This window comes from Passer montanus, unplaced genomic scaffold (assembly GCF_014805655.1).
Source record: "Passer montanus isolate IOZ18808 unplaced genomic scaffold, ASM1480565v1 scaffold7, whole genome shotgun sequence".
Classification (NCBI taxonomy): domain Eukaryota; kingdom Metazoa; phylum Chordata; class Aves; order Passeriformes; family Passeridae; genus Passer; species Passer montanus.
This window is the reverse complement of record NW_024372147.1, coordinates 6,146,638-6,174,162: the sequence shown is the minus strand read 5'-3', so window position 1 is coordinate 6,174,162 and position 27,525 is coordinate 6,146,638. Positions and strand designations below refer to the sequence as shown.

At 39.8% G+C, this 27,525-nt stretch overlaps 2 protein-coding genes across 2 annotated transcripts; both read right to left on the bottom strand.

Moving 5' to 3' along the window:
* Positions 1–415: 415 nt before the first annotated feature.
* HACD4 (3-hydroxyacyl-CoA dehydratase 4) lies at positions 416–16,620 on the bottom strand. Its single transcript, XM_039729993.1, has 7 exons — positions 16,500–16,620; positions 12,161–12,264; positions 11,147–11,274; positions 5,282–5,394; positions 2,807–2,913; positions 1,885–2,016; positions 416–1,167 (listed from the first exon to the last, which is right to left on the bottom strand). The coding sequence occupies exons 2-7, from the start codon at positions 12,255–12,257 to the stop codon at positions 1,085–1,087; spliced, it is 660 nt and encodes a 219-aa protein (XP_039585927.1). The 5' UTR covers positions 12,258–12,264; positions 16,500–16,620; the 3' UTR covers positions 416–1,084.
* A 9,681-nt stretch (positions 16,621–26,301) lies between these two features.
* Positions 26,302–26,856, bottom strand: LOC120512099 (interferon kappa-like). The gene has a single exon (XM_039730042.1). It carries the CDS (start codon positions 26,854–26,856, stop codon positions 26,302–26,304), a length of 555 nt encoding a protein of 184 aa, XP_039585976.1.
* Between the last annotated feature and the right edge of the window lie 669 nt (positions 26,857–27,525).

Here is a 27,525-nt window from a genome sequence, read left to right as displayed (position 1 = left end):
TTCAGTCAGCTAAAAACAAAAATAGCCTCACTTTTCTCCCCCACATACTTGAATTGAAATGTAGGTGATAACCAATACAGATGAAACAGCAGAAAAGCTCCTGCTAGCCTCTAAGGAATGATTTGGCTATTCTTGCCTGTATAATCCACTGGGTTGCTGTGTATATTCCTCACTGGCAACCTTTGAAAAGCCTGTGTTGTAGTTGCATTCTCACAGTTGATCCTAGAGAAGTATAAGGAGCAATACCATTGAGTAAAATGCCTAGAATTTTCCACATGGCTTTTGACAGTAATTCAGTTCCCTTTTAGGAACAACACATTGACCTGACTACATCACTTTTTTTTTTTGCACATATCTGTCTGCTGTTCAGCATGGAAGAAAATAATTGTGGGAGAAGAGACTGACATGCCAAACACATGGTTACAAGTGTTTATTTCTGACCCTTAAACTTCTCCTTGAATATACAGTAGATGAGTACCTTAACACTTGCCTTTCTGATTTAGCTACATTTTCTGGAACTGTCTTTTGACAACTGAAGGATGGAGCCAGAATGTGAAGGATCCTTAGTGAATGCCTGGGTTAATCAGCTTGTTAGTCTCTAGGTTGCAAAGGTTCTGACTTCTGCTCCTTGAGAGATTCCAGTTCCAGCCAATTTAGCATTTATGCATGAGATACATACACGTTGGCCTAGTATAAAATAATCTTACAGATTAAATGATATTGTCATTACAGAATATCTGTAGCTATAGGTAAGAATTAACACTGAAATAAGGGTGTGGCAGTGAGTTGTGGCATGCTTCATTTTTTTCAGAATTCTGTAACATATATTAGAAAAAAAATTAATTTGAAAAAACTCTTGCCACTTGAAGTCAAAGAGTTTTCAAAACACATTCCAAAGTTTCCAAAAGCTGCTGTATTTTTGAGGTGCAGTCAAGAGATCTGTTTTTTCTGAAAATTCTACACAGCCAGATAATGTTCATGCAAAGAGGAGTTTTGCATTGAGAAATCTTTCCAGTTTGTTTTTATCTATGATGTGCAGCAATCCCCTAGGAATATATTTTGTCCTTCCAAACAAAATATCAACTTAGCTTCTTTTATTTTTGATGTTGCCTGTCCCTAGGTGTGCCATTCTCTCAGAGATAAGGTTCCGGATGATAAAGCACATACCTGAATCAAAACACAAAACGGTGTAAGAACAAAGCAGTAGAATTCAAACTGTCGACAATTAATTTAGAAAGGACTGTAAGAGCCTTCAGCTGGCAACCTTGCACAGTTCCTTCCATGTACTTAGAAACAGAACACTCCATCATAAAGATGAGGTCCTTCAAATTCACATTAAAGCCAATGACAGAATGAAGATTTCTGTATGATGCAGCTAAATTCAGTTGAAATTTTTTCCAAAGTGTTTTGATGAGAAGGAGAAGGGACCTGTTTACATGCAAGTTTTGGAGTGGCTTTGTTTTTTCATCCCTTTAAATAATCATGCTGTAAAAGTCTTAATTTAGGTATAATTTTTCATCCCAGCTAGGCATTATGAGTGAAGAACAGTTGCACAGAACCAGCGTATGATCTAATGGGAACTGATTTAATAAAAAAAAAAGACAAGTTTCACTAAATAGCTGTAAGGCTAGCATCACTGAATCACCTTCTATAGGTTTGTGTTTTTATGTACCATACACATAGTGTATCTTGCACATTTAACTATTTATATTTAAAAGATACTGGAAATCAAAACAGGTGGTGATGCACTTTCCTGCAGTGGTCTGCAGGAGATGTAGCAGAGAGAGTTAGAGTTCGTGAAAGGCCTAGTACAGATTTGATTTTTTGTTGCAAAGGCATCCAAGTTGTGTTGAGACCCAGCTCTCTGGAAGATGAGATACTTACCTGCAAAGAGCACTAGCAGGTACATTTTCAGAACATAGGGGAAGTAGATTGAGAAGGTGAATGGAAATGGTAGCTTGATAGAGTATGTGCCAAAGGATTCAAAATAAGGCAGTGATACACAAATTGCAAATCCTGTAAAAACATGGTGAATTCTTAGGAATTAAGCAGATCATCAAAAAGCTTAATGAACAAGTCAGTTACCTATTTTATATACCTATATATATATATGCATTCATATACATATGCATGTTTTCTCTTTGAGTTCAGTTTTGTAGGTTTGGGGTGCTAATTGCTCTAAATATTAGAATTAATATATATATCCTGTTCACTAACAATAATTAATTAATAATAATTAATTTAGAAAATATTATTATTAGAAATAAAAATAAAAAGGTCAGAAACAAGTACTTTCAGTGTGTTCTCAGTGGGCAGAGTTCTCAGTGTAAGTATGATAACCTGCTAAGTATGACCTGAGCCAGTAAGGTCAGCCTCAGTAGGGGAGAAACTCTGGAACTTGCTGTCTAGTATACTCAGTCTAGAAGGGAGGAATCCATTTGTCTTTTGTGAGGGTATCTTTCTGCTTTACTTAGACAAAAAGAACATTCTCCCAGATTTTTAAAAATGTAACACCAAGAACCCTAAGACCTACCAGACACACAACCCCAAACTCCAGATAGTCCCTATTAAAGAAAAAAATAACAGAAAAGAGAGACAGAGGTGACATAGAGGTTAATATGAAGGTACATGAACATTTATGACAGGTTTAGCAACACATGAGGAACTATGTTAAACACAAACAGCAACTGAAGTGATCACATTTTACTGAAGAATATTAAGGAATATTAAGGAATATTAAGGAATATTAAGTAATATTAAGGAATATTAAGGAATATTAAGGAAGCTACCCTTCCCAACTCCTTACCTTTAGCCAGAACTGAAAGGGGATAAAGCAGGATGCACAGTGAGAAGTTGAGCCATGTTAGTGGTAGGTAGTATATGCCCATCCTTGCCAACATATTGTAAGTGTACCTGCAATAAGAGGAAAGCAGATGGGCTCAGAGGAAATTATGATGTCTTTAGAATAAAGATACACTATTGTAAAATTCAAAGGAATTGCAGAAGAGCTTGGAGCTGTTTAAGTAAATTTCAGAGCCAGCAACAGTTTTTGTTCAGACTCCAATGCCTGACAGTAGATGGTTCATTTTTTCAGAAGAATTATCTGTGGTGCTACCCTAAAGCAGGCAGACAGCAATAAAGCCCTCCAGACAAAAAGCTGTATCAGAAACTATTTCATACTGGTCCATCAGAAAATGGATTTCAGATGCAGGTGTTGCAACTGAGAGGGGCAGGCAGAATATTACTGTTGCTTGGGACTGAGACAATCCTGGTTTATGACTGCTGAGCTAGCTGAATCACTGCTGGAGAGGGTTAAACAAGAGGGCAATTGCAGGTACATAACCTGTAGTACATCTGTCCCTCTACTGGACCTCAGCAGGGGTAGTAGGTCCAAAAAAAGCAGTTGCTCACCAGTGTATTGCAGTATTTTATTTTTACTGTGGCTGCTACTGTTGCTTATTGGGAGAACAGAATGCTTAGTACTTCAGTCTCCAAAGGTGACCTGATCTTGGATTGATCTTAAAGTGGTATAGCAGCTCTCCAAACACTGGAGAAATATGTCTGATTGCACTTTTGGTCAGCTGAAAGCTTGCTAGAGATGTGTAAATCTGTTACCCAAGATTTTCTGACAGATAAAACTAGTGTTAGACACACCTGTATTCCCTTTTCATTTATTAATTTGATTAATTTTGCATCATACTTGGACTGTAGAAGAGTGGACCATTGAAAATGGACCATCGTCTCTCAAGGTTGCCCTCTGCAACCGCAGGATTGTCTCCATTTTTTATTCCTGTTGCTCTTAAGGCTGAATCTCAACACAATACAAAAAGGAAACAACTATTCCCTCTCTATACAATTCCATGGGCTGTTATGGTATGAGCAGGAAAGAGCAGAACTTGCTCTCAGTGTATCACTAGCCATGATGCATAATAAATAGTCTCTCAGAGAAATTTATGTCCCTGAAACTTTATGTGGAAAAACTTGTAATACTTCAAGAGTAGTTGGCTAAGGGATGGGAAAGATCCCTATGCACTTTTAGACATGAATACTTCTCTGAGATACTAGGACATGTCATGTATGCTGTAAGAGAAATCAGGTAAGAATTCTAAATTTGTATGAGTTGTACTATGGTTTATTTGAATTGGTAATTTGCTGCTATTGACCACAGGAGCTTTCCTGTTAAACAACTGCTGTTACTGCTGTGGTGTTTAACTGGTCTTTAGCTAGGGTAGAAAATAATGATGCATCAATGATGCAATTATCCACTAACAAGACTTCACAACAAATATTGTTTATACTGTTGGCATTTCTCCAGCCACACTGAACCCTTTCATTTCAGATTAGGTTCTACTGTTTTAGTTTTACAAACTTCAAGAAGAAATGGGATGGAACTATAATCAAAATAATTAATACAAGCAGCAGCATATTAAAATGTATTTTTAAATATTCTCAAGCTGACTTAAAATCTTTTTTAATTCTCTCTGATACTTTCCTGTTTCAGATCTCTTTTATAACATAAGTTTCCTTTGCTGTCTAAAATGATATTCTTCAGTCAGTGCCCTAAGCAATATATTTAAATTAGCAGAAAGGCATTTTATCAGGAAAAAAAAAGTTTTGCTGTAATACATGAGTTGCTGTGAGTGCTGTGTCTTCTTAAAATGCTTCTTAATTCTGTATGCACATGCTCTAAGTCTACAAACTGTAGAGGCTTACATTACAAATGAGAAGTATGTGTTGTTCTTGTGGTGTACTATATGCCCTTCTACACCAAAACTCTCAGTCTCCTGCAGCAGGAGCTCTTGGCTTTTTGGAAACCACTGTGCAATTAACCCAGAATAGTCTTTCTGCCTTTGCAAGAAGTTCTGCTCATGCTGCCTTACTGTGCTGTCAATCTTGGATCAAAGTGGATAAAAAAATAAAATAATAAAGCAACAAGATGGTAATGGCAACCAGGATGGTTTCAGGAATTGCTGTTTTCCAGAATGTAGTTGTGATTGCCTTCTAAATTTTTGTTTAAAACATCAAAGCCCTTGAACTCCAAATGTTAATGCAGTCTGCTAATGCATTACTCTATCTTACATCTGTAAATTACTCTAAGTCTTAACATGTGGTTTTTGTAAAAATCATTAGGTAACTCTAAAAGTTAAAGCTTTTATTTATAAATGGATAATATGCTCTGCCAATTTTGAAACAATTAGATGAGCCTGCTGCATAATGGGGGTAGAGTTCAGCTGGCAAGAATAACCCGGTTTACCCTATGGTTTTGATGTTGACTCCTTACCTGACCACATCTAATAAATTCCAAAGGAAAAATAAAACACAGACGACATATTTCCCTTGAACTTCTTCCTGACTGTTGATCACGACAAATAAAATGATTATTCTCTCAGTGATCTGAAAAGAAAAGAAAACTCTGAATTCAGTTAGCACCTTCTCTAACTGTTATTTCTGTGGCATTTTGGCAAAATAGAAGGCCACAAATAGATACAGTTTTCTTTACACAAAATCAGCAGTGAATATTTTGTTTCATGGCCTGCTTTTGTTCAAGGTCCTTCAGCAAAGAGAAGCGGGCACCACTGGCTGTACCATCAAAGCACTGTTATGGTACGTGTGGAAGTTGGCTTGCCAGCTGGGATGACTTGTGTTTGTAGCCAAGGAAGCCTGTGGGTGAGCCCAGGGAGGTTGTGGAAGCAAGGACTACTCGTGCTGCACCTGACCACCTGGAGGGCTGGCAGGAATAACCTTCCTTGCTTGTAGGCTGTAGGATAGAGAGGGAGTGGGAGGCAGTAGGATACAGAGGGCCCTTCTTGAGGGGGGTCATAAGCCAGAAAGTACTAATCTTGCACTCCCAGATCTGTTCCTTATATCTTGGAAATCTGTGTCCCAAGGAATCTCTTTCATGTAAGATTTGCAAAAAGAAGGAGGAAAACTAGGATTCCTTATCTTTCTTTCCATCTTATTCTTGGTTACGGGAAGTGGGCTTAAGCTTGTCACTTACGTGAATGATTGCCATAGTATTTATGTCCTAGCATTTTTCTAGTGGTTGAACTTTATCCAACCCACAAATGAAAAGATAAAGTGGATTAAATAGGCAGTGTCTCCAGCTTAAAATAAATACTTTGATAATACTAAAACTCAAGAATTTTTTTAAAGTGTGTTTTTGCAGCTTTCCTGACAACTTTTCTAACAGTATCCATGCCCTGCCCTGTAAAGTAAATTAATCAGTACTCCAACAGTTGTCAAGCTGTCCTAGAACAGTAACAATTCACTCTGATTTACACTCTATTTGAAAGTATTGAAGCAGAAATCATGCACCTAAGCAGTTGGTATGAATTGATAGAGCTTCATTAGGTTGGATTTTTTTACCCAATGCCATGTCTTCCATAAGGTATGTTAATTGTAATGATTTCTTTCACAAGTTGTGATGTCAAGTCAGTTAAAAGTTACGAAATTAAAGTGGATTACCAAGGTTGTTTTTTTAAGTGTTGTTTTCATTGGTTTCCCCAGACTCCTACCTTAAACAAAGAATTTTGGCTCTCAGCAAGTTTGTGTGGTAGTTTTGCTACGTAATATTTATGGGTTCCTGCATGGACCATTCTGGCCATGAACTCTCTTTTGTCACAAACCACATCTGTCAAATAAAGCGGCCTTCACTATTCAGCAAAATTACGTCAGAGCAATTTTTCATACAGAAAGAGATCATGTCTATCCCCCAGGGATCTGGTTCCTCATCTTGGAAAGCACTGAGGGCCCAAAACAGCTAGAAGTGGTTTTCCTGCTTCTCACCCTCCTATGACTGTCATCTTGTGCTGCTGATCCCATAGGTCCCTAACTGAGGAACTGATTTTTAAAAAGGTCAGATGTTGGCAGACTTCTGTATAGATGGGTCAGGAAACAGAAAATGAGAGCTAATATGTCCTGTGTTTGTACACTGATGCTGAGGAACATAGTGAAAACATGGGGGAACTGGAAGTACTGATGCAGATCTGAAACCAGATAGAACAGAGATACAAGAAACACAGCAGGGCAACCATCACAAGAAGGAAATCAAAACAAAGGTAAAAGCCATGTGAGCACTGAGTGGGATGGTGTGCTGGAGAGAAAAGATAAAACAGGATCTGAGGTCAAATTGTTAGATGTAGAGTGGTAAAGAATGCAGCATTGGTGCTGTGGGCAGTTTGTTACTGACCCTAAAATCCGACTTGAGATGTGGAAAGAGAGTTCTGCATTATTTTTAATACAAGAGCTATTTCAGGGGATTGCCACAGGTAGTTGTGCTAGAGACCAAGGGCTTCATCATGATAGTGAAAAGATGGACATGTCCTTAGATGTCAGAGCTGGAAGACTTTCAAAATAGTCACTCACTTTTCAAAAAATGGCTAGGAGGAAATGTGCTATAAAACAGCACGGGGTAAATGGGATCCAATCCCATTTCAGTGAGAAAAAGGACAAGCAGTAGAAAGGTAGTTTCAAACTCCAGTTTGAAGCTCCAGTTTTAAATGGATGTGTGCTGGCCAGTGACAGAATGACTATGAAGACCCACAATTCAGCCTTATAATCTGGAAGTGGAAGAAGCTGTGGATTTTCTTCTCTCCCCAAGATACAAGCAGAAACATGAGGCAGTGAGAACCACTACCTGGGGTTCAGCAGATTGCCTCCATCACAGATTTGTATTGGGGAAGGGGAGCAATGGAGCCACGCAGCTTTGCTAATTACACATGAAGAAACCCAGTAATCAAATTATAAAGCCTGTTAAGCACCTGCAAGAACAGGAAATTGGACATGGCACAAACTGGTCGTCTTGAAGTATTTTGTTCCTGTTAGACTGAGGTCTCATCTGGCAAGCAATGGGCTGCACAAAGCTGCCACCTGACACTAAGACTGGAAGGATGTGACCTTGGTCTGGAGCACATCTGTGGGGCAGGACACAGAGCTGGCTGCTCAGGACAATTTTGATATCCCCATGAGGACAGACAGTGACATCCTACCTCTTTCTCTGCATAAATCAGCAGGTCGCCTGCCTGCTTGCCTTTATTCTCTTTCCATTCATAGCACACCGAGCTTTACGTAACCCACACAAATCAAAGCTAAATGCAGAGGTTAGTCAAAGGCTGGGGACATTTTCTGCAACTGAAGAAGCAGGGTGCTATACACACGTAGACAAAATGCATGTGCTGCTGCTCAGCCATGGATCATTTCCTGTATGGATCATCTGTCCTTGCATAAATGAAGATGAGATTGTCTATTCTCATGTTTTAAATAAAAAAAATAAAGCACGAAACTACAAGTCCTATGTTTTCACATTCATAAAAAGGAAGCATGTCACAAAGCATGTCACAAAGCATGTTTTCAGTTTTCATTCCTTCTTTAAAATCAAATTGGAATTACCTTCCTTTTCTGACACTGATCTCTCATAGGATAAGCAGGTTCTGAAGGGTAATATAAGTTTCTGCAGGGCAGACTGAGTTTTTTAATCAAGTAAGCGAAACAGAGCAAATTTGGCTAGAGAAAATAGCACATTCACTTCCATTTTTTAATAACCATGACTGTGCAGTTTTGTACTCAGTACCTGAAATGCTTACATAGTTCGTCAATTTTGTGTATATTGACAAAAAAAAAAAAGTGAGAAAAGTGCCACTAAGTATTTAAAGTTAAAAAATAATGGTTTTATCACAAAACCATAGTACCTTGCTTTTGGTTTGGTAAATCCAATCTGCTTGCAGAGGATGAAGAACTGCTCTTTGTTTCACAAAAAACACCAGTCTCTTCTTAGACTTTTCCTCTCTCCTTGCTATGGTACAAGCCCTTTCAGCCTTTACTCCCTAGCCAGGCTAACACATTTAAATACCTTCTGTTTTGGTGGCAACAATGACATGTGACATGTTCTCCTGTCCTCCTCCAATTATTTAAGGTGTAAATGGCCTGGGAGACATCCCTTCGCTCCAGCTTTGTCACCATCCCCTGCCTCACCTCACCCCAGCACATGCATCACACAGGACTCATCTTTCTTTTATGGTGTAAGTTTGGCCTTGACCTGCCTTGGTCTTCTCAGGTGCCTGGTGGCCTGAGACTTTGTCCCTCAATGAGTTTTTCCAGAAGACTCCTCTGCGTTTGTTTTTCCACTATCTGTATCATGTATCTCAAAGTGTTTTTCTTAAATGCTGCTAAACCACAACAAACATCTTAGGGAGAAATCTTTCACTCAAGGATTCATTTACATCTTGTATTTGCTATACTTCCTACATAACAACCTGCCATCACGAGGCACCTCCACCCATGTGCTTCCCTGACATTGCCTGAGCCAGCTCTTCTCTCATCCTAGGGATCACCCCAAGTGAACTTCACTGTGGGTGTGCATGCAAATGCCTGTTAATGAAAGATGCATACAGGGGTATATTTTAAGCTCTGAGTTGGAATAGGGGATGGGAGCACAGAACCAGGCAACCCCTCTCAAATTCTTGCACCTTTATCAGTGCCCTGACTGTGCAGCAGTCTAGTAAGCTGTAGCAAGGTAAACACCTCTTAACCGTCTTTCTCTAGTTCATTGTGGAAAATATACCATTCTTTTCTTCCTAAGGGGCAGTGAAGAAAGTGTGATGAGGCATGTGGGAGTGGTGGTGGCACACAGCTGCTTAACCTACACGCTCAGCAAAAGCAGGTAACCCATGGCACAGCGGAGTCTCCACCAAAGAGCTTATGTGTCTTGTTTGGACAGCATGAAGCTGCTGCTAACATCAAGGGAACAGAGCTGTTCATGGTGAAAGTGCAGCTGGGGAAAGAACCAAGTAAGGATCCAAAACTGTATTTGGTGTGAGGTGAACACTGAGAGTCACAATGCCATAGGGTTCCCTGAGCTGCCTCTCCATGTTTTCCAGGAGAGCACTGCACAAACTGCACTGCCCAAGAAAGGTCACAGTTTTCTTGCTTAGAATATCTGCTTCATACTAATGTCATTTGTGGCAAGAGAATAGTGTTTGTGCAGGCCTCTCTGATCTCTGCCTTGTGTAAATCTGGGTAGGAAAGAAACAGACTATGTCAGGGCTGGGGAATGTGTAAACTCTGTCAGGACAAGGCTTGCTTTAATGACTAAGAGCAGGGTGCTCTTCTTTCCAAGACATGTGAGATTTGTTACAGGTCATACTAGACAGCAGTCTTCTTCTCCGCCAGATTAGCATCAAAACCTGTGGGTTTAGGCAAGGAAAAACAGTTCTTTATGTTTTGATGGATTTGCTACCATACTTAGGGAACATTATAAAGAACAGAGATCTGTATTAGTCAATTAGTTAATTACTTATTTAGACAGTTGATGAAGACTTGAAAAGAGGAACATCTTCACCCATGAATACGTCATCTGACAAAAATGGGCTATCCAGAAAACTAAAAACATAACTAACTATCCTTGGTCTTCTGCCTTCTGACTGCTGAGAGAAATACAAGTTTCACCTTTACTCAAATACTAAGGATTGAAAAGGTTTGAAGGCAAATTCAAGTAATAATTTTCCTTTTTCCAATGCATTAAGCACCAAAAGGGGAAAAAAAAAAAAAAAAAAAGAAAAAAAAAAAAAAGCATGGCAAGGAAATCATCAGAGTTATCATCTTTCTTCCTGCTATAGCATGCGATGTTTTGGCTGGTTTTCTGCCTTCAGCTGAACATATGACAAACTACTAGGGAAAAAGACCAGCTTGGTTAACAGAGTACTTACTGGAAGTCAGGGAAAAAGAAGAGAGTGCATATTACCTCTGGAAGGAGGAGAAGATAACTTGGGGGGACTACAGAGATGCTGGGAGGTTATGTAGGGAGAAACTTAGAAGGACCAGGCCCCTGTAGAATTTAATTTGATTACTGCAATTGGCCACTGACATACTTCTGCTGGTGGCCACTCATCTCGACATTTTCTAGGTCCAAGTATGGGGTACTCACTATTCAGTTTCACTCAAAGAGAAAAAAGTTAACAGGAGAGTTCTTTCCCAACCAGGCCAGTTCTGAGGAAGCAATTCCTGCAGTTAGGAAACTATCAGAAAACCAGGCTGCCTGAGGAAGGGTCCAGGTGCAACATTCAGAGTAGTTCACCCTGGGCTTGTCCCCAGGGGTAGCCACGGCTGATGTGTGTCGGTCATGAAAGGAGAGCTTTGAGAACGAACTTACCTGCAGAAACCTGGGGAGGAGACGGCTTTTGTCAATGCCAATGAGGATGTGCAGGATCTCCAACACAGAGAACAGCTGGCAAAGGCGCATTACAAGTCCTATGGAGTGAAACGTGTCAGCCAGTGAATCTAAAGACAAAATTAAGAGCAAGATTAGAGGATGGTTATGCAGTTAAAGTCTGGAGCAACTACTGGGTTTGCTTTTAGGCTATCCCTGGAGGTGACCAGAAATACAGTTCACACAGTACCAAACTCTGGGGAGCAGAAGAAAAGCTTCCGGGAGTGGAGGAGGCAATCTGCTCTGTGTATGTGTGGCTCTGACACAGAAGCAGGAAGGTGAGAAAATAATTAAATTCCCTGTGCTTAAAGCATGGGCAAACACTGTGCAGGATGTGTTGGTTTAGAGATACTGCTTTAGGATATTTCTAAATAGGAGAAAATATTGAGGAAATGCATAAGGAATTTCCAAAACACTAAAAGACGTTGAATTCTTGCCTGTATCCGAAAACAAGTAGTCCAGAAAGCAGGCATTTTATATGCCTAATACTGTCCACCATTACAAGTAATTTTAAATTTCCAGTCACTAGTTTTCTATTTTCATGTCTTAACCCCAGGGAACAGAAAGAGAAATCTATTGTAACATTTTTGGAGATAGAGGGTCATGTGTAATAACCACAAAGATATTCTTTCCCGGTGGCTTCAGTAAGATTAATATTTGCCATAATTACTGGACCTAAGCATTAAGGTTTATGTCTAACTCAAATGTTACTAGTACGCCACTGAATATTAAAGTTCATTAGCAAAACAAGAGCTTCATTCCCAATGTGACAAGGATAGAAGACAGGCACAAGTAATTTGTTCAGCATTTTTAATCGAGTGCTTTTCTGATTGAAATACAGTCCCTGGTATTGGAAATACACATGTTCAGAATCTTAACTTTATCTCTAATTTGATATTTCTGTGTGTTTGTCACAGCCACTTAAAATGTCCAAGAAAAACAGAGAAGGAACCTTACCTTTTCCAAATGTCATGAACCTGATGATCATATTTGTAAATATCCAAGAATGTCCACAGAATTGCATTAAGTCATACACAAACAGGTACATGTTCATGATAAAGCTGTGAAAAGCGAAAAGAATAAACTATATGACTTAAAATAACACTGTAAGAAATTGCACTCTCTTTGGACATGTCAATAAATCAAAGGAAAAGAACTGAAATTGAGAGCAGCCCTGGGGACTTGGAAGTACTGGTGGATGAGAGGGTGGACATGATCCAGCCATGGGCACTCCCAGCCCAGAAAGCCAAACGTGTCCTGGGCTGCATCCAAAGCAGCGTGGGCAGCAGGGCCAGGGAGGGGATTCTGCCCCTCTGCTCTGCTCTGCTGAGAGCCCACCTGCAGGGCTGCATCAGCTCTGGGGTCACAGCACAGGAAGGACATCAATCTCTTGGACTGAGTCCAGAGGAGGATCAGAGCACAAGAGAACAAGATGATCAGAGGGATGGAGCACTTCTCCTGTGAGGAAAGGCTGAAAGAATTGGGACTGTTCAGCCTGGAGAAAGTTTCAGGATGACCTAATTGTGGCCCTCCAGTACCTGAAACAAACTTAACAAGCTTTTTGTTACAAGAACATAAGGGACAGGACAAGGGAGAATGGCTTTAGACTGAAAGAGGGCAGGGTGAAATTAGATATTAAGGAAAGAGTCTTTACTGTGAAGGTGGTGAGGCACTGGCACAGGTTCCCCAGAGAAGATGTGAATGCCCCATTCCTGGAAGTGTTCAAGGCCAAAAGAAGGATGATGTTCTGAGCAACCTGGACTAGTGGAAGGTGTCCCTGCCCATGGCAAGGATGTTGGAACTAGAGGAAGCTGAATGGAACTTAACAATTCTCAATGTCCCTTCCAACCCAAATCATTCCTTGATTCTATGAAATATAAATAAATCAGTGAAACTGATTTATTTATATTTCACAGAATCAAAGAATGAAATTATATTATTTCATATAATCAAAGAATGAAATTATATTAAATACAGTATAATGAAATATTATGAAATATAAATAAATCAGTCTCTCACAGCTCCCAGAACAAAACTCTGTCTAATGGATTAAAGGCTCCCTTTCTTGCTATACATAGGATCTGCTCAGAAAAATTTTCAGAGTTCCCACCAATCATTAGGGTGATCTGTGGCCATAAAGAGAAATTTGTGCCTCCAGAGGAAGAAGTATCTAAACAAAGACACTCAATTAACTTCTGGATTCAAGTTGCATTTATTAAACAAAATCTCCTGTGGAAGAAGACTAACTTTTGCAGCTATTCTAACCTAATTTTCATGGACAACTTGACTTTTTTGCAAAACTTCATAAGCTCTGGAATTTCCTATAAATGTATTTTCTTCTGGTCTATTCTGAAAAGAGACGTTTACCTGTCCTCCAGATGTAAGACTACTTTTTAGGAAATTAACTTGTTAATTTTGTACTAAAATTTATCTCCTGTGTTGTACTAGAATTTATCTCCTGTGCTGGACCTCTTAATTTCCTGCCCTAGTAAGTAGTATTCTTTTCAAGTTGCACTTTGATCCTGTGTGTTCTTGTGGTATGTCTCCGTCAAAAAACTTAATTTCATTCATATCTGTATATTAACAGATATGGAATAAAGGAATAAATTTCTCTGTTCAAAAACATCTAAATTTGATGAATGCCTATCCTTCATTCCTAGCATTGGACCATAAGTAACAATACTTACAGATGTATTTAAATTGATCTAGATAAACTGATATTCTAAATTTTTGTTGTAGGGAAATCACAAGGAGGCCATAAAAGTGCTTGTCTTCCTCTCTTCCAGTTACGTAGGATACATCATCATTTCTATAGGCACAAAAAGATTTGTGGGAATAAAATATTTCCCAAAAGACATCACTGTCATTTGATACTGTAAAAATGAGACCCAGAACGAAGGAATCTATTCTACATATACCTTTCTTTTGGGAAAAGTGGGATATAGCTGAATTGAACTAAAGTCCAGTGAGATCAATTAATATTTTAACCAAATTCCATCTGTTTTATTACTGAATGACACTTTGTTCCATCTTGTGGTAAGAAGAAGTTGGGAAACTACATACTATAAAAAGACAAAAAAATTAAGAACATTGTTCTGTGTGAAGAAACAGCCTTGTTACTGGATGGATAGGTATTAGTGTATGGAAGTTACAGGAACAGACATGAGAATCTTGAGGCTTTCCAGTCAGCAGCTCCACCACTCTTTTGGTCTGATACTGCTGTGTGGCCATTGCACTGGAGGCAAGCTGAGCATATGGTTTCTCTCTCCTGAAGTTTAGCTTGCTACATCTGTCTGTCATCCTCAGAGCCTGTCTTTCAGTGATTTGGTTATATTTTCCAAACTCTTCCTGCATTGGCTGGCTAGAAAACTGCAGTTCTTAAGGTACTTAATCTTGACTAAACAGGGAGTAACATTTGTAAACACAGCCTCACATTAGTGTTTTGGCAGTGTGGCAGCTGTTGCTCATTAGAACACATAATCTTTAAAATACACCAGTGGCTGCTGAAATATGTACAGACTGCTGGCATTAATGGAGGGCCCCATGTTCCCCACGGAGTGTAGGGAGTGGTGCTGGGCAGCATGCTGGTGTTACATGGCAGGCAGACCCCGGCCCCAGAGCCTTGAGTGCCACACTTCCCTCCCCTGCTGAAACTCTCCACTGTGAAGAACCAGCCCTGATCTGAGACTGCATCACACTTTTTCAGCCTACTTTGATAATTTCCACACAAAAGGTACCTAAGAGCAAAGAAAAGCTTTTCACAGAAGCAAAGAAATCTGACGAGACTGAAAGGTGATTTCAGTGTGATAAAGGAAGCTGAAATGTAACTTTTCACCAAGGTCCTTCTCATCCAAAGGCTGACCTCTTTACCTATGGAAACAAAAGCGGGCTGAAGGTAATCTATTTTCCTGTCCCAACAGCTCTGTGTCACAGCACAAAATTCAGGCATCTGCTTCTATGTGAAATGTGAAGGGCAGAAAAGATGGTCTTTATTTAGATCCCGTGCTCCCATCGGTTCACAGCAGGAATGACTCCACATCTCTCTCCCAGAACCTGCTTCTGCAGCACTGCTGCAGACAAAACACAGACTGTCCATCAGGTCAGTTCAGTCCCTGAGCCTGCCTCAGACTTGCTGGCTAGTCTTCCAAACTTCCCTTTGCCACCCTGGTGCCTGACCTGCTGCCACGTCTCTCCTTTGTAGTGTGATTTGCTTTAAGGCATTCAAGTTTCTTTCACTTGAAGGCACTGGGGGAGCGGGAGGGTGGTCACAGCACTTTTCAGTACTCTGCCTGCATTGATGACAGGAGAAACATACAAACACAACTCTTGCAGGAGACACAGACCCAGAAGGCTGCACTTGCTGTCTACTGTTTTAATTGGCAGTTTCACCTTATTTACTATGGCTGATTTTGTGACAAATACATTGAAATGCTAGGGATGCACTTATCATACGTAATATCAGCCTTGCTTAGCAGAAAAGTTATCTGCTTTCTCTGTGGGCTCAAAACCCGGAAAACCAGATGAAATGTAAGAAATGTCAGAACTAGCACACAGAGCAAAGATTTTATCATTTTAGTTGCAAAGTTGATGTATTTCCTTGGGCAGAAATTTCACAAAGTGTAACTGTTTCATTTTATTATTTTTATCACAAAGGTCTTCAGTGTGTCTCTTTGGTAACTATCATCCAAGGCAACCACAGAGGCAGGTGCCCTCAGTGTCTGAAGGGTGGTCAGGACCATGCTCCCCCATGAGCTAAGGTGACAGCACAGCAGAGGCACCCAGATCAGGTCAGCCCTTGCCCCATCCATGTGTCCCTTGCAGGGTGACAGGATGAAGGCCGCACTCGGGTTGCTCTCAGGGTTGTCCCACATGGAGGATCCCACCCAGAGCACTTTCCTGCCTCTCAGCACTCCTGTGCTCTGCCGCCTTCCCGTGTGCCTGTGCTGGCTGACCACACATGAGGAACCAGCCCCCACTCTGAAACCAGAGAGCAATGTTCCTTTTTTTCTTTCTCCTCAGCAAAAAAGAAAAAAAAAAAAACTACCCAGCAGGCAAGATCTGCTAGAAAATTCCCTCTGCTGACATAGTTTCCTTCTAAGTCACATTAAGTCATGTTGGTCTGAACTTTTGTGTCTTCCCCTTCCTACCCATGACAAGCTGCAAGCCCTGTAGTTCAGGAAGAAGAGAGCTGCTGTGTACAGCTGCTGTACTTTTCTCCCACATGCCACCCCCTGTTTTTTCCCCTCTCGTTTTTGCATTTGAGCAGTCTGTGTCACCTGCACTCAAGAAGTATTACCTGTTGCAGGGGTCGGATTGCTGCTGCTGCTCCTGAGCTTTCTCCTTTTTCCTCTCTGCAGCTGCAACAGCTGTTTGTTAGGAGATCACCCCTCCTCTTCCCTCTTACCCCACCCCACGACGTCACCGTCTGTAGCACTAAGCAGGAACAGGGCTGCACTTCCCGAGAAAGAAGTTTTTGTACCCAAATACTTCCACTGCATTTGCCCTGATCCTCAGTTAGCCTAGCCCAGCCCAGCCCAGCCTAGTGCATCCTAACCTACTTTACCCTAACCTAAGCTAGCCTAATCTAATCTAAATTGGTTTCTTGCTGTTGTACCAATAAGCTAGTCTGTAAATCCCAATAACTTTATTTCTTAACCCAGAGCAATGTTTTTGAAAGATTACTGGAGAGAAGAAATGCAAAATTAAAATGCTTCTTTTATGCTTAAATCATCAGCACTATAGCAATGCTATCAACTCCATCAAATGGTAAGGAAGTATGGGAGCACACCCATCCTTCAAATTATTTCATATAGAGGAAAGAATTTTCCACTTATTCTATAGAAATATGTGGGTTTTCACGCCCCTGTGAAATTTGGACACTACTTGCAAAGTGAAAACATATGTTCATCCTAATTTACTTCTGCCCGAGGTGTCTGGGATGTCTCAGCATAAATCAGATATAGACTACAGATATAGACTACTTATAGTATATCTATACTATTATATATATAATCAGACATAGACTACTTATACCCTTCTGCCAATATATGAGTTTCGCCACAGGCATTTGTGTTGAAATCACACCCCATCCTGCAGTGAGATTTGAAATCTGATGCTGTAAGTGAAGAGCACACTGAGGATGTAATAAGCATAGGATGTTGTGTGTAGGTACAAAATGCTGGAGGATAAAATGTCCCTTACTGGGTCTCATCCCTGTTGCAAGTGGCACTGACCTTCTGGCAGGACCATGCCTGTGGTGTCCTGGAGAGGTGCAAAATGCCTCCCTGGCTAGTGAATCATTTCCTGGCAGGCACAGTGTTTTCCATGGTTATGTCTCCCACCTGAGACCAGAGCACAAGGGTCATACAGTTACCAACTGGCTTTCCTGCCATATGGCAGCTTACTGCTCCAGAATCATCTTTTTCTAGGCTAAAGAATTAATTTCTTTCTCAGGAGGAAATAATATATCATCATTAAATAGAGAGTTAAGCAATCGAACATACCACTGTTGAAAGGCCCACCCATGAACTGCTTACTCACTCCCCTCTGCAGCAGAACAGAGAAGAGAAAATTTAGCAAAAATTTAGCATTTTGGTTCATGGGTTGAGATAAGGACAGGAGAGATGTCTCAGCAAATACCATCATGGGCAAAACAGGTGCAACTCAGAGATGTGAAGTGAACTTACTGCTAACAAATCAGTGCAGGACAAAGAGAAGTTAAAACAAGTCCTTAAAAAACCACCTACCCTCCACCCCTCCCTCCTTGTGAGCTCTACCTCCTGTCCAGCTGGCACAAGGAGACAGGGAATGGGTGTTATGGTCAGTTCATCACCCTGGCTTCTCCTGCTGCTCAGGAGAGGAGTCCTTCTCCTGCAGCACTGCAGGGTCCATCCCACAGGAGACAGTTCACTGAGAGCTTCTCCAGCATGGCTCCATCTCATCAGCAACAGCTCCCTCCAAACTGCTGCAACGTGAGTCCATCCCACACGCACAGTCCTCCCAAAACTGCTGCAGCGTGGGTCCATCCTGGAGCAGCTCCTCCCCCTCCTTCTGCTCTGACCTTGGTGTCTGCAGAGTTGTTCTTCTCACATGTTTCCACTGCGCTCTTCGCTGGCCACAGTTACAACTGCACAACAACTTTTGTTTTCATTTCTTAAATCTGTTATCGCAAAGGCAGTACCACCATTTCTAACTGGCCCAACCTTGGCCAGTGGCACATCCATCTTTGGAACCAGGCGGGATTGGCTCTGCTGGACATGGGGAAAGCTTCTGGCAGCTTCTCACAGAAGCCACCCATATAGCCCCTTCTGCTACCAAAACCCCAGGCCGTGCAAACCCAATACACAAGGCCACCAGCAAGGGCTTGCAAGCTGGATTCCACTTCGGATCCATGGTGATGACCACCCCTGGCACAGCCTGGTAGGAGGCAGGGGCAGCTGGGGCAGCTGCTTTTGACTGGTGCTGGGGAGGTGCTGCCCACCACTGAAGCATTTTGAGGGCTTTCCTTTGGCAGCAGTGTGGCTCTATAGAGTCAGTGCTCATTCACTGCTGAAAAAAAATATCTCCTGGAATTGTAGCATGTGAAAGGAGTGATTTTGTCCTCCAAAGAGAATTATGTTGGTGCCTACTCCATGATGAGGAATGAGGGGCAATGAATAGAGATATTTGAGTGGCAATGCACTGCAGGGATTGAGCCAAGGTACAGGGCTCATTAATCATTTATTGCATAGGTATTTGAGTTCTCCTTTGGGAAATGTAGAATACAATTCTGCCAGTAGCTTGTAGTTGATCTGGCCAGTCAGGACCTAATGCTAGGTCTTAGTACAAAGAATCCTCTAAATTCAAGAGTTTTCCTGCACACAACTTTCATTTGAAAATATGTGTGGGGTCTCTTTAGCTGTGTGATTTGCAGTGGTGTTTTTTGTAGTGTGATGAATACAAGAAAGTAACAGGTAAGAGCTTTTATGAAACTAGATCGAGATGGGGACACTTCTAGGCATACAGATTTTGACAAAGACTTTTATGTTTAAAGCATTTAACACTTTTGTATGCTGCAAAGACATTAAGAGGAAAGGAAATACCAAACGGCACTGTTAAACACATATTAACTGGATATGGGAAGAAGAGGGTAAATAATGGAAAAGAAAACTACCTTTTCATTTGTGGAAAATGAACTTTCTTCTCCACCCCAGCTTTTCTCTTGCAGACTAACTTCTGTCTAGAAACTGCTTACCTAGCATCAAAAAACTATTTGTATTGCTGCTGCCATCTCTTAAAACAAGTTTTATGACTGTTCCGCTTATGATGTTAAGACCAAGTCTCACGGGTTTTTAAAAATCTAAACAGTTTTAAACTGCATTTTGTTTCCCTGCATCATGAAGTAGGGAAAACAGATTCTATCTGGGCATGGTGCTTGTGTCAGGAATCTTTGCAAGGGGATGCTTTATGCAGAAAGTTAATGGCGATCTTAAAATGCTTCATATGATGCGGAAAGAATTTCATTCTTTTCAAACAGGAAACATCACCCGGGTAAAACATGTGTTCCTTTTATGTACAGCTTTTGTTTTCAAATCTTTGCTATAAAGCAAATATGCAAATGTGTTTTTAAGAAAAGAAACGTGTCTCAAAATTAATTTTTGATGTTTCTGTTAACATTGTATGTCCCTTCCTCCATTATTAGATTTTTTGGCACTGTGAATTCAAGCCTGTGTTGGCCAGTGGATTATGCTATTTTAAGCATTGGTAAATCACATCTCTGAAATGTGTGCTTAGCTGTAAGCACACACTCTTGTGCTATTCACAGAGCAAGTCACACCGAAGTTCCTGCCTGCTTTAGGATGAGAAGAGCTGTACTGGGGGAGGCACCCATTGTGCCACAAGGGTTCACCAAACAGATACACACCTGGCAGGGGAGTTAGCCTTGCAGTTTTATCTGGTGAAAAATTACATTTGAAATGCTTTTGGAGAAAAAAGACCATCCCAGCCAGTCTGTTCAACTTTGTGCATCCCTTTTGCATTTTGCCACCTTTCCTGTCCAGACCTCCCAAAATGTCACTTGGGGAAGATGTGACAGCCTTACCCTCATTACTTGTCAGTTCCTGTGAGTCTCTGAGGGAGCAGGTCATATGGCCTCTAGACTGAGTTGTGTACTCATAACCAGCCCCTCAACTCTATAGGAATATGCTGATTCAGGGGATTCATTATTTTCAAGCACTGATTTCAAGAATTAAGCCTACAATATTACCCTAATCCCTAGGCTGAAGTAAAGAGCAGAAAGCTACTGAATATCTTCTCTGCAGAGGATAAAAATGCAAACCATCATGTTTCTGTAGCACAATTTAATCCTGTTTTTCATTAAAACCTTTCCACAGGAAGCAACTTATTTTTATGATGCAAAGGGTGACTTTTTTGGCTGATTATTATAACCTGGTTTTACTGATCTCAGGGAATCTCAATCTGCATATTCAGGGACAATATATTCTGGTTTTTTAGGGTAACAATTTTTTACAATTTATTTTTCTTTCAGGGAGCAGTGTAAATAACATCTCTCATTTTCAGTTAAAAAAATCTGACCTTTATCCTTTATCACACCTTTCCTTCTCATTCCCAATTAGCCTCTTTCCAGCAGCATGGGAAATTCATAGGCTTTGTTTTGGAGGCAGTGAAAAGATTAACGAAATATTAAAGACATACCCAGTTTTGAAATGAGTCATGTTTCTACAATATCTGTGCCTCCTAATTCACTGCTCTCAGTTTCATTGCTGGATGTGACCCACAACCCCATCAAATATGTTACTGCAATACTAAAGAGGAATTACTTCTAGGTGGGCTGGGAGATTTCACTTTATTGAAGTGTTAGTCCTGACCAGTTCTCTTATAACGGAAGTTGTGATGATAGCTTCTGACATTTTCTAGGAATGTAATGGTTTGCAGAAATACTGAACTGTGGGGAACTGAGAAGGAGAGGGAGATGTGCCCTATTTTTCTTTAAAAATGAACAAACAATCAAGCAAACAAACCAAGAAGAAAAAAGAGAAAGCAAATGAAGTATTTAATATCTTGACCTGCTTCTAATGATCAGTAATCATGTCCAACATAAATCCTTTTAAAGTACAATTAAGTAGCCCTGACAGGATTTAATACTTGTCACAAGGACAACGCTGAGTTCTATATCAGTCTCATTTTTAATTATTAAAATATTAAAATATTATAATCTCAAGAAAAAAATGTTACGGCCAACGCAAGCTTTTCACAAAAAGTGGAGACCAGAAGAGAGTACAACTCAGTCTAAAGAGACTTTAAAAGAAAGTATGTTAATTGATTTAAAAGAGAGCAAGGTTTTGAAAAATAGTTGAAGTCAAATAGGCTTTATTACTTTGTCGAAGAAAAGCTTTCTGTTTTATATAAATATGTCTGTCAAGATATTTCCTTTCTGGGAATTGTAACACACAGTACTCCAGTTAAATCCAGAGGAAATTGTGCAGGTTCTGGTCTACAAAGATAAGAAACTTAAGGAATAGCGTAGACAGTAAAAGTTACAGTGAGTGGATGTGTTGGTAACTGGTGTGCAGGGACCAGATAATGCTATTTGAAATCTCAGTAGTTAATCTGCTGAGTGTGGATTTTGACTTTGCAAATGCACTTCCATACTTTAACAGTTATTTTTTTAGAAGGGAGTGTTAATTATGTTTACTTTTATGTGTTCAAAAGCAGATGATATTATTTGCTTAGAGCACTGAATTCCTCATTGATGAAGGTAACATGGTTTTAAGATTCTTACTGGGAACACTTGGGCTCAGCAAGGTTGATCCTAGGAAATGCACTAACCTTGCAGCCTCTTGTGTAGAGAACTGAGGCAGGACATGAATTTCCCTGTGCTCATTTGCTCATCACTTGCCATTGCTTCTTCCTCACCTCCACTGAAATTAAACCAGAGAGCTACCAGTTCACATGGGATAGGATTTTCAATTTTGAAGTCATACAGGGAGAAAAATAATTAATTCAGGACACAACTAATGAAGAGCCTGAATGGTGTTTGGAAGCAAGTGGGGTTGGCAGTCTGTGGCTGCAGAGGAGGGGCCCCACAGCAGCACTGCAGTTTGCAGGCTGTGTTGTGGTACTAGGAAGGGGAGAAGTTTGTCTTCACATTCCCTGACAGATGGCTGCTTCTCTGGGAACTCTCAGCATTGAAAAAGACTTTGCACCTTCCTGAGGATATCATGATGTCAGAAGTGTGGGAAATTTTGGTACAAGTGACTCATACTTATATAAGGATTAGAAGATTAAAAAGCAATCACCTTGTTAGAAATTGTCAGTTGCATTCTTACATGCTTTGTTCATATTGTTTTGCTTTGCATTAAATTTCTGAAGCAAAATAAATTCATTCTGTCAATTAAAACTGAGAACTGACACTTTCTTTCAGGATTTACGCTGTATCTTTGTAACCCTAATTTCTTGGTCTTTCTCTGATTGCTCCCTGGAAGAACCCAGTGTTCTGGGAGGGGGAAAACAGATTAGGACTAGCCCTAACAAGGGGCAGACTGGACTGGAAGGGGTGACGACTGGCAGGATGTAGCAGTCTGTGGGCATTGTCTTCCCATGAGCAGTTCCTGATCCCTTTTCCTGCCCACAGCCTTGGTGTGGGTCTGCCTGCTCCACCACAGCCACCCTTCTAACTTCCCCAGGGCTGCTCTGAAGGACAAGCATCAAGGGCTTGATGGTCCTGGGTGATGGTTTGGAGAGTTATTTCCACAGGCTTTTGTCCTGTTTTGGGATGTTCTTCTGGTTTGGGTTTGCATTTTTTTATTTCCACAATTTAAAAACTAAGTCAGAGCTGATGGAACAAGCCAAATCCATGGACAAAGTGCTTTGAACAGCTGCAGTTGATAGTTTACTGAGCTTTGTGAATAATTTTTTCCAAAATAAAGTCTGAGATAAGCATTCCTCAGTTCTGCTGTAGCTATTCTTAAATTTCATGTCGAAAACAAGGCTTTTGACCCCAGCCCCATAAATCTGTGCTGGAGAACTAACTCTGCATAGATGAAAACTTACCATTTTTAGTGTCCCCAAAAGTGCAATACAGCTAGGTCCAGCACAACACAGGTGCTGTGAGACTAGCCATAAGAACATCCATGGCTGTGAGTGGGACCTGTGCTGCACAGCACTGGTGTGCGAGCATTGTGGAAAAATTTATGAAGCTTCTTGGCTTACAATCAGTCCCTTCTTGGAAGGATTTTGTTTCATTGATAATAAATTTTCCATGGGGATTTGAGACTTCACATTTACTGTTTTATTAATTTCCATTTGAAAACAATGTAATGTATTTGCCTCATCTATCTTCTAGAAAAATACTAACTGGAAGAAATACCAGAGGGTTTCAGCTAGCTGGGGGCATAATACACAGCTCCCCATGTAACACAATGGCAATGAAATATGTATTACTCCAAAATGTTACAAGGGCAAGATGACGAGAAATTATCTTCTGAATCTCCATCTTTCTTACCTTACAATTAAGAATCCTTACCTTTCTTGAAAGTAAGAATAAAGCAAAGGCATATTGTCTTGCAATTTTCTTTTTCCTTTTTATTTGCTCAGTGACTATGACTATTCCAGGGTCCCCATATTTAAATGTCTTCTAGATATTGTCTCAGTACAAATAATTTCTGTTGGCTCACAGCTAGCCAAAAAGTAATTGAAATCAAATGGGTTTTTTTTTTATGAGCTCCTATCTATCATCTCTGAGATCTTGGTTTTTTTCAAGAATAGTTAATTTTTTTTTTCAGTTTTCTTCTGTGGACCAATAGCACTTTATTGATAAGCATGCTCATAAAGACCTGAAATACTATCCTGCCAAAACACATGTACATTCATCTGAAATTACATTTGTCTCTAATTTCACTTTGCCCTCTAGTGTCCATTCTGGTTTTTGCCCGCACTGCAAAGTACTGTGTTGATTGAAATACAGCAAAACATATTTGTATTTAAGGAGGAGATTTTTAAGGACAGCTATGAATTAAAAAGAAAACTTAATGATACAATAGTTTCTGAACTATTAGTGGGCCATAAATTAACATAATTCTATTGCAGACAAGTTAGGCAATAAAAACTGGAATCCCTGACAAGAGAGGAGCTGAAAAATATTTTATGCTATTTGCAAATTTCTGTAAAAGTAAGACCATTTCAATAACAGTTTTCTGCATTGCAGTAGCCACCCAAGGATATCAGAACCAGAAGGGTTAGTAGGTTGAATGTAATTTTATTGTACAAGTTTGAAGAAGTACAAACAAGCGGAGAAATGAGATTTGAAACAGTCCCAGGATGGGTCCATTTCAAGTGCTTTTAGTATGAAGCAAAGAAATACATATTTTGTCATAATATTTGTAGCAGGGTGTCACAAGGTTGCAAAATTACTCTGATAAGTTACTCTGGTTTTTTTGGTCTTTTTGTTGCTCTGGATCATGGTGAAGTTGCTAGGTGTTTTTATTTCTGGTATTTCAGCTTCATTCATGAGATTCATATCTGCCATCTCTTCTTTACCTTGCATCCATGGGCGGTAGAGAGGAGAGTATGGACACCCTGCAAAAGAGAGCTGTGTCACAGATATGACACCTGAGACCCCGTGCACCATCACTGCTGTTCACACCAGTCAGTTTTTGCTTAGATACACTTTTTATTATCTCCCATTTCAATACTTTTTTGAATGGCTGGAGATCAGAAACAGCTTTAAAGTTGCTGTTTACCTGATGCTTAAACCAACCTCTGGCAATTTCAGCCCTCCAGGACTAACACCACCCTCTTTTGGGATCTGCAGATATGCTCTCTCCTCTGCTTCTTTATGCCTGTGCCAAATGTACACTAGGAAGGCCACAGATGGATGTTTGCTTGGGTTTTGGTTTTTTTTTGAAGTTTTTGGGTTTTTACCAAATTTTTAACTCTATTCTTTGGGTAAAAGAGACTTGATATACCTCTGTTCCCCTTATAGCAAGTGATTAGGGAAAGCACACTGTTTAAAATTGAGTTATCCAGGGACAGTTTCCCAAGGGTAAAATCCAGGCCCAGTTTCATTGCAAGCTGTTTTAAGGAATTTGATTATATTGCAATTATTACTGAAGGCTGTGTGGTTTGGAGAGGAAATTAATTGGAGGGGTATACATCTATATACTTCAATTTGTGAGCAAAGGGAAAGAGGCATGTTTCATGCAGCAATTAAGCAGAGCATTGGGTGGTGATGTTTGAGGTTGCAGTAGCCAGGATGAATATACCCATGAGCAAGTAGAATGTGCCAGACAGATGTGGCTTTAGAGTACTTTTACATAGAAAAGTTGCTTCAAATAATCTTATGAAAAAAATTGAAGTGAATTGGAAACACTGCAGGAAGGAATAACACCCCTGCCCCCAAACAGTTAGAGGCAATATATTTCAATTAAAAGTAATACTGTCCAATTAGAAAGCTACTTCAGAAGCCATAACTACTGCGAAAAATGTACTATGTAGGCAATCTTTATAGAATTACTTTACATCTTTGAACAAAGCAAATTTAGAATTACTCAAATGTAAAAAAAGAAGTTACTTTCTTGGAAAAGAGGATACAAACTCTCAAAGAAAAATGCATATTCTTAATCTAAATCAGGATCACTTAAATTAGCAGTGTACTACTTTATCTTCGCTGCAGTCTGCATCAGTACAAATCTAGCAATTCTTGTAAGGCATGGGATGTGTAGTTAATTCACAAATATGTGATTCTCTACTTGTAGGTGAAATAGACATGGAAGGTAGCTGCATGTTTTCTCAGCAGAAAACACCATAAGGTGTCACTATCTCTAAAAGGCTGAAATATCTTCCTAGGGAGTAACCTTCACTGAAAATTCTTATAGATTAATTTATACCTAGAGTAGACAGCTTACTAACCAATGAAACAAATTACATTACATTGAATAATGCATTACTTTTGCAAAATTAAATTTCAGAAGCATAATTTAAATACAGTAAAAATTAACTAGAGCATTGCCACAAGATAAATCATAGAACAAATAATAAATGCTATTTATAATAGCTGATTATTAGTATTATAAATTATGTGAGGTTAAAATCTTTGTACCTTAGTTTTTAAGCTTCCTTGTCACCTTATCAATCAATTGGAGACATCTCCTCATTTCTGCACGGCTGATCTCCCAAGAGCACAGGTTGTGTTGTTTATCTTTAAGAAAACAATCTATTTTTTGGAAGTACTTTTTCAATTTCAGCCTGCTGACTTCTTTTTTCTGACAGGGTTGGGTGTGTTTTTCGATTACACATGCCTCCAATTGCTCAATTTGCAGATAAAGTCCATTTTGGAACTGATCCAGTACTGTTCCATTCCAAGCAGCAAGAGTCAGGTTTTTGCTAAAGATATAGAAGATATGTTGGAAGATCTCTTCAATGGCAACTCCAACAGTCTCTTTTTGCCTGGGCTGCAGAACCTGTGTAGGAAATCTGAAGGACATTTTCTCTCTTAGACATTGTTGGGGAAACTCTTTTCCCATTTTATCCAAGAGTCGCAGGCTGTTCTCGATCACTTTTCTTTGCTGCAAAGGGAGGTGGTTGCACTGAAGACTGGAGATGATGGTGATTCTTGACAGTATGAGGCCAATTTGTATCAAGCCAAAAGCATTCATGATAAGGACAAGCTCTAATGTTCCTTCTTCCCTGTGTATAAATTCTGAGTGCTAAGCTGGTTGCTTTGAAGTTATTTGTAGATTCCCATTTCTTCAAAATCTTGACATTTAATTATTCTGTGGGAGAAGTTTTCTTTCATCATTTGTTGGTTTGTAAGGTTTTTCCCCCTGTGCATGGTTTTGCAACACTTTCATTTTCTGCTTTATGACTTCATAGTCTTTTTGTTTTGTTTTGTTTTGCTACTTTGTTTTTATTTCAGTTGGATATTGGAATATTTATATATATGTTAGATTATTTATTCTCTCTACTACTAAAATTCTATAGGATGTATAATGAGAATTTAAAATAAAGAGTTACAGAAATACTTGTTTTTTTATTATTCTAGCACTTGAAGAACATGCTGAAATAAAGTAAAATATTTTCAATGATGGGTCAGGGACCTGCTGAATATTACTGCCATCTTGTCTCCTATCATATGATTCATACTTCCAAGCTTCCATTAAGCTTTCTCTATCTATGTTCTTTCAGGAAAAATGTTTTATTTCTCCTTGCTTTTATTTATTACAGATACATATAATTAGAATGTGTGTGTGTCTGTGTGTCTGTGTGTGTGTGTGTGTCTGTGTCTCTGTGTGTGTGTGTGTGTGTGTGTGTATAAAATGTGTATT